The 7712-nt window shown below is 51.9% G+C and overlaps 1 protein-coding gene across 9 annotated transcripts in view; it reads right to left on the bottom strand.

Annotated features, from left to right (window-relative positions):
• Window positions 1-4803: 4803 nt before the first annotated feature.
• Window positions 4804-7712, bottom strand: part of Tnrc6a (trinucleotide repeat containing 6A) — a 186634-nt gene continuing 183725 nt past the window's right edge. For all 9 annotated transcript variants that reach the window (XM_005405109.2, XM_005405110.2, XM_013504801.1 and 6 more), the window contains 2 exons: window positions 7502-7641; window positions 4804-7422 (listed from right to left, as the gene is read on the bottom strand). In XM_005405109.2, the coding sequence (XP_005405166.1) occupies window positions 7047-7422; window positions 7502-7641 (516 nt within the window). In that variant the 3' untranslated portion in view covers window positions 4804-7046. The remainder of the gene's footprint in view (window positions 7423-7501; window positions 7642-7712) is intronic.

Here is a 7712-nt window from a genome sequence, read left to right as displayed (position 1 = left end):
TCCTGCCTCAGCCTCCCAAGTGCTGGGATTACAGGCAGGCGCCACCACACCCAGCCCTTAAAATATAACTTAAAGAGAAAAAAATATATGGAAGAGAGATGGCCAAGTCTGCTCTGGGGCCAAGGGACTGAGTGTGGCCCAGGTGGTCTCACTGCACAGGCCGCGCTAACCGAGAGCCGGCAGCAGCCCCTGGGGTGAAAGCGGGGCGCCTGGGGCAGCGCCTTCCCCTGGCTCTGCTCCCCCACTGACACAGCCTGTCACCGCCCCGCCCTTCCTGCCGTCACTTACCTGAGAGCTCCTTGAAGGCTGGTTCACTGGAAAAGTACAACTCAAATGTGTGTACCTAACCACTTCCCAGTCCAGCTAGGCCAAAGATTGCACGTTTCGTTAGTTTTTTATAAGATAATGGGACATGTAAAAATGACGATTTTATCAAAATTGTTCAATTTTTCTGTGCACGGTATATCTTAAAATGTTCAATACACAACGCAATGTTATCCTTATGAACCGGTCAGTAGTATCTAGTTTTTTTCCAAATTCTTTGTGTTGACTTTCTCTGAACAATACTTTACATTGTCCTGTGGGCCGTTCCTGTTTTCCGGCGGGTGCAGTAACTTCAGTAAACTGTCCTCCCACTACGCGCAATGGTGACGACGCCAGTGAAGGGGAATCCTGTTTTCAATTATTTGGTCCATCAGACCTAATCTAAACTAAATGACTTTTCGAACCCCCCTCCCTGTTAAGAATAAATAAATGAGCTCCACATTGTTTATTCCAGAAAGTACATAAATATTTTATAATTTTTTCCCCCACGTTTTGATTTCAGGATAGCTTATGAGATGTGGGTCACCTCTGTCAGCACCACCCATACAGTTGTGGTAATCATTGACCACTACTGGAACTTTTTTTTAGCCTCGTTTCTTCGAAGTTCCATCATTTCTGTATTACGCGTAATGACGGTAAAGAGACACCTTTTTGTGTCTTCATTCCACCACACAGACTTTTCTTCTCTGTTACGGCAGCATCTCTCCCTTTTCGGTTTTTTCTTTTGCAGATCTCCTGGCATTTCCTTCTTATTCAGTCTCAGTGCCCCTAAATGTGTCTGATTTGTATTGTAAAAGAACAGCATTGAGTGCTGGAGAAGTACAAAAACTATATCTAGCCGGGCTTGGCACACACCTGTAATCCCAGCACTCGGGAGGCTGAGGCAGGAGGATCGTTGCGAGTTTGAGACCAGCCTGGGCTACAAAGTGAGCTCTAGGCCAGCCTGAACTGCATAGCGAGACCCTGTCTCAGAAAGACAAAAATAAAACTATATCTAATGTACTTACGATTAGAGTTTTTATAGCGTGTAGCACAAAATGATAGGTTATTTTTCACAAATACACACGAATTAGTGAAAGAAGAAACCAGAACTTTTATTAGATTTCACTAGAAACAAACATCAAAGGCAAATACAATGTTCTAAATAAAAAAGTATGTAAAAGTAGTCGATATAAAACAGACATACGAGTGTATTTCGTGCAAACAAGAATCCAAGTGGTCGAAATGCCACCTGCTCCAGCGACCCTGGGAGAGTCAGTAAGTACACAAACTCTCTGTCCAGTGACCTGCAGGGGAAACTGTTAATAGTGTGAAGGAGATCTTAACAAGCCGCTATCATTTGCCCTGTCTAGCAAGGGATGATAAAAGTGAAAATAAAAACCCAGTGAATCCAGGCAATGTAGTTGGATTACAGTAAAAGATAAACCCCCCAATAGCCGAAAATTAAATTCCCAAAGCAAAGAACAATACTTTCGATGGCTGCTTATGCAGTAATGTCCATGGTCATCGCTAGACCGATAATCTTTAACTTTATGCCTGAGAAACCTCATTTCTGTTGCTTAGCTGTGTGTCACTGGGGAACAAATGCAGGTCATAGGCGGCTGGGGGCCAACTTGGGCAATTTAGTAGGACCCTGTCTTTTTTTTTTTTTTTTTTTTTTCTTCAAGACAAAGTGTTGCTATGTAGTTCAGGCTGGCCTTGTACCCACTCTGTAGCCCAGGCTGGCCTCAAAGTCGCAGCAATCCTGTCTCAGCCTCCTGAGTGCTAGTAAAACCGTTTTAAAATAAAATTAGGAAGGGCCAGGGATACAGCTCGGGGCTTTCTGTTCTGAGTGGGGGGTGGTAGAGAAGTTCTCGTGCCGTGGGACTGTATAGGTCTGGCCCCTAACAAACCCCACTCCAGCACGGAGGTCTAGGAGGGCCTAGGAGATCCTTTCTCCTTTTTTGTCTGTTTTACCTGTTACTTTTTTGAAACCTGGAAATCCAGAGCCTGTGCATTCATCCTCTAGCAGCACTAAAAATATCTACTACATCAAAAATACTCTGTTGAGCCAGGTGTGGTGGTACACACCTGTAACCCCCAGCACTCAGGAGGCTGAGGCAGGAAGATGGCCTAGAGTTTGAGGCCGGCCTGGGCTACATAATGAGACCCTACCTTAAAGACACAGAACTCTGTTACTTAGTGAGGGCTTGCGCACAGTTTTGTTTTTCAAGTAGTTCAGGCTGGCACTGAACTCGCTAGGCAGCCCGCCCAGGCTGGCCTGGCCTTCCCGGGTGACCCTCCCGTCCAGTTTCCGGAGTGCTCGGGTTACAGGTGTGCACCACCACCCCTGGCCAGATTGCCAAGTTGGAGCCCAACCTGGGCATTTTAGCAAAATCCTGTTTTCAAAAACGGTTAAGGATTTAGCTTAGTGTGAAGGTCTTGGACTCGATCCCCAGGACTGCAAAATTAAAGTAAAATAAAGCACACTTTCAAAATGATGGCTTCAAATGTACTGTTGCCCAGCGAGACGAGAATGAGGGCGGGGGTGCAGGGACAGTGTGTGCGGGCCCCCACAGGCAGCCTCGGCCTGCGACCCCCGTCCCTCTGTCCCACATACGCGGCCCCTCAGCCCGCGGCCTGACTTCTCTGTCCCCCAGCCAGGCTGCTGCTCAGAACCTGCGCGCGTGTTCCCGGGGCGCTGGGGCGATAATGGGACGCTTGGGGGCCGTCCGCACCCCAGCTTCGCACCTGCACAGCCTGGTTGCTCAGGATAAAGTCAGATGGCTCGGGCGGCAGTCTGCGTGGTGGGACCTTTACCCTCCGAGGCACTTTCTCACCTCCCCTTTTAACTCTGCCAGAGGCCTCCACGCAGAACTGCAGGTTCAGGGTTTCCAGAGTTGTTCTTACACTGCTTTTATTTGAGACAAGGGGTGCTGACCTTCTGTGTAAGGCAGTAACATCAGATTTCCTCTGTAAGGAAGCTGATCTAAGAACTTGACTTTTTTTTTTTGAGAACCTTAACACCAGTTAAAACCAGGTGGTGGTAGGTATGGTGGTGCCTGCCTGTAATCCTAGCACTCTGGGAAGCTGAGGCAGGAGGATCAAAAATTTGAGTCCAGCCTGGGCAGCTTAGCAAAACTATTTTAGAAGGGGGTTTGTGTGTGTGTGTGTGTGTGTGAAACCAACCAGAAAACTCCAGGTGACTGCAAGGTCAGACTGTATTTTAAGAGGGTCCCAGAACTGGATGCAGATCCGCAGGCTGCTTGGGCCCGTGGGTTTGGTGGGGGCTGTGGATGCGGCCGTAGCAGCAGTGGGGTTCCCCTCGGCTGCCTCCCGGCCGGCTCAGCACCGCTAGGCAGGACAGCCGTGCCCGGGCCCCGCGGGCTGGGGCCGGGCCAGCGGGGAACTCACGGCCACCTGCACGTGTCCACCGAGCTGAGGCTCTCCAGCGTGCCCGGTGGGGTCTGTGGGTACCCTGCTGCGGGCGGCTCCTCTTCCTCCAGCCTTAGGGACTTTTGAAGAAGAGCAATTTACCCCCTGAAAACAGTATTTGTAGGTGAGAAGTTATGACAGAGACAGAACCTAAAATTAAAGCTTTTCTGCCCCAAGGGGCTCTATCTTCCACCCTCCACTAAGGGGCAGCGGCGGGGGCAGCTTCGCTTTCCCTGGCCCAGGCCACCGTGCGCTGCACGCTCCGTGACCAACTGCACAAGCACCGGGCCTGGAGACCCCGTCACACACATCTGCTGTCCTGCCCTCGCGGCCCGCCGGGGTCGAAGGCCTGGGCTCCCCAAGGGGCTTTCCAGGCTCGTTCATACAGTCTAAGTCTGGCTCTTGGCAGGCCTGCGGCCCTCCTCTCACGTCCGAAATCTGAGCATCAGCAGGAGAAGATGTGAACCTGGAGAGGAGGGAAAGCCAGCCAGGCCCCAACGTCCAGAGGTGACCTCACCGAACGCGAGGCCCACCCGCGGCGCAGGCTCCATCTGTCCTCCCCCTACCGCTTCACGAGGCGCCTTCGCTCTCACCCCGAATCCACCGAGGACCTCGCCCCGGCCGCGTTCCGCGCCATTGCCCTGCGCGTGGGCGCTGTGGCCCCACGCCTGTGGTCCGCGGATGCCGGCCGCTAACACCCGACGCCTTCGGGACTCCCTCATCCTCTGCACATGATCGGTGGCGAGGGGCACCGTCACTCTGACCCCGAGGGCCGGGCGCAGTCATCGCCGGCAGTGCAAGGCAGGGCAGCCCAGCTCAGAGCCGGGGGGAAAGCTGGAGCAGGCCGGCAGGGCTTCGGTGACAGCGCCCCTGCGGCTTGGCTCAAGGTGCACACACTCCTGCCGCGGGACAGGGAGCCGGGTCAGCAGCGGGCTGCGGGAGCTGACGGCCCGGACCAAGCTGCTAGTTGGGGCGGACTCAAAGACCCTGCAGTGGAAGATGCTTAGGAAATAGAGCTGTTACTACGGAAGGGCCGGGCAAAAATCAAAACCACTGAAAAAAAAATTTTAAAATCAAACACTTTATTTCCACGTAACAAGCGCAAAAAAACCTCTCAAACACTTTAACAATACAATGAACGCAATTATGAAGTCATTATATACTACTCAAAGCCCCAAGGTCATCAGCTTAACGTTAGATCCAAACATCTCCAGACGTGGTTTTTCAAAGCTACCTTTGGTTTTTGGAAAAACCAGTATGGAAGTCAATATACACTGAATGCACTGAACAACACTTGTTTATAGGAAGGTGTCCAACAACACGAGCTCGCGCCTCGCAAGCTGCAGCGGGGTTTGAAGCCATACACCGAAATACAGACACAGGTTCCCGCCCCGCCGCCCTGCGGGAGGGCCGGGGCCTGCCGGGGAGCAGAAGGCCAGTCCGGGCCGCGGCGGTCCCCGCTGTGTGACAGAGGTATGAGAGTTTAACACTAGAACACCGTCAAGTCATTAAGCTTCACGTCCACACGGTCTCCTGCTGAGGCTTGAGACGGGCACAGATGGTGGGGGAGATGAAGTCACAGAGCTTCCGAGCAACAAGATCCCACAGCTGCTCAGAGGGCGGGAAGGAGCGAGCTACAGTTTCCCATTGTTCTCACATTACTGCAGGGCGGAACTGGGACGAGTTCGGATACAATGTTCAGATATTTGCTTAGATTTGTAATCAGCTGCTCTGTGAGAACTCTCATACAGAGCAACTCAGAGACTTTCAGTATAAAAAAGAGCCTACAAATAAATTCACAAAAAAGAGACGATTAATGTTGAGCAGCGAAAAAGTCATGGTTTATTATATCTGAAGAAAAGTTCATAATTCAAACACAACCAAACTGTACATGTTACAATCACATTCTATTTGTAAACAGTTAAAAGCCACTGACTTCTTTTGCATCTTAGGACACAAACAGTTAGAATCAAGGCAATGAAACGATGGCAAATTGTGTACGGTTAAAATTTTTACCCTTGTTTAGTCTCTCTTCTTTGACTAAGCAAGCATTATAATACCATTTGTGGGCAACGAAAGGGGGGGAGGAAAGAAATTTAAAAATGGTGTAACTCGTTAGTTTGCAACAACATTTAAAATTTTCTTTATACAACAAACAACTCTGTAAGCCCAATACCTTGGTTACAGTATGCATAGTTACTGATTTCGGCTTTTAAGGTACAACAGTTAAACATGAACAGAGTCACAAGAGCAGAAACATACAGAGCCACTTGATGGGGTTACAAAAAATCACCTATTGATTATTAGCAAACCATCATCACTCACTAATAAAAGACAGCATCTGAAAGCAGAATGTCAAACTCCAGCTTGAAGCATTTTTTTTTCTAGTTTTTTTTGTGGCAGAGAAAATTCTTTAACAGAGCAATACGTAGTATCAGTGCTAAAAGTTGGGGGTTTCTTCTTTTCCTATAAGAAACTACAAGGATTTTTTTTTTTTAAACTGGGGAACTGGTTTTCCTGAGAACCATGCTCTTTGATTTAGGACAAGAATAGAAAAACGAAAGAACATGGCCAAACGCTGCTCCTTTTCCCAGAGATAGAAAGCATCTTTTAAATCATCCTCCATTTTTTTTTGTCTTTTAAATTTTTTTTAAATGATGGAAGAGTAAACATTTTTTTTTTCTCAAAAAACAAACAAAAAAATCTGTAAACAAGAAGGTTCGACACGGGAACCTCCAAAACAAAATGGAAAAAGCCTATTCAAAGTGCAGGGCCCGCCCTGGGTGGCAGGTGGGCTGCAAGTCACAGCTGTGGCCACAGTTTCTCAAACTGCAGAGCGAAATTCTTTAGTTTTCTAACATGAAAAACTGGTGCAATACTTTCATTCTAACCCTAAGTCAGCATTCTCACGTGATCCTCCAACTCCAGACACCACGTAAAGGTAGGCAACATCAAGGCGCAGCAGGGCGCGCACCCGGAGGGCTTCCTGGAGTAAACACTTCGCCGGAACAGCTGCCCCGAGCCGCGGTCAGCCGGAGAACCCCGTTCAGTGCAAAGGTAAAAGCTCAGACGCTGCCAGCCCGCAAGGGTTTCGCGAACACGGGGGAGAGGAGAGCGAGCGCGGGGGCGAGACGTGGCGGGCGCGCGCACTCTGCGGCCTGCGTGTATGGCGCCACTCGGAGTGCGGAGACCTTTCACATTATAGCATTGGCCTGCATGATTCAAGTATTCGAACTGATATGTGGGCGGGGGTGCGGCGCGGCTCCGCAGGCGGCCCTGCCGCAGGCGCTGCCGGGCGGAGGTCGGCGTCACAGCGACTCCCCGCCCCCGCCCAGGTGCTCCACCGACAGGAACGCGTTCAGCGGCGACGGGCTGCCGATGCCGCGGGGGTCGCCGCCGCTCGGGGGGCCCCACAGGCTTGTGGAGTAGTGCGGGGCGCCCCAGAGCGACGCGCCGTGGAGCTCTCCGCAGTTCGTCCCCGACAGCCCAGCACCATTCCAGTGGTTGAGATCGGCCCGGCTGGAGAAGGAGTGCGAGCAGTCGAGCGCGCCCAGCCGGCCCTGGCCGGCCCCGAGCGACTGCCAGCCCGGGGACGGGGCCAGGGACTGGCTCTGTGCAAAGAAGCGGCTGATCTCCTCTTCGCTGGCGAACTCGGCGAGGATCGTAGTGTTCCCCAGGACGCACCTAGGCGGGAGGCGCGGGCGTCAGGCGCGGCGCGGGGAGGGCGCGCGGGCACCGGCCGGGCGCGGGAGCCCGTACTCACATGTGCAGGGACTTCTGCGCCTTCACCACCTCCTCCTTGGAGCTGTAGCGGACCAGGGCGTTCCCGTGCGGGAGGTTCAGGTGGAATGTTATCAGCGGGCCGTGCTGCATGCACAGGGTGCGCAGGGTGGAGCCATCGATCTGCGGGGCGGGCCGGGTCAGGCGGGCTGAGGGCCGCGCTGCGGCTGGCTCCCTGCGCACCCACAGGACTG

Source organism: Chinchilla lanigera, unplaced genomic scaffold (assembly GCF_000276665.1).
Source record: "Chinchilla lanigera isolate Chin_1 unplaced genomic scaffold, ChiLan1.0 scaffold00092, whole genome shotgun sequence".
In the NCBI taxonomy this organism is placed as follows: domain Eukaryota; kingdom Metazoa; phylum Chordata; class Mammalia; order Rodentia; family Chinchillidae; genus Chinchilla; species Chinchilla lanigera.
The sequence above is the reverse complement of the archived record's forward strand: the minus strand, read 5'-3'. Positions and strand labels throughout refer to the sequence as shown.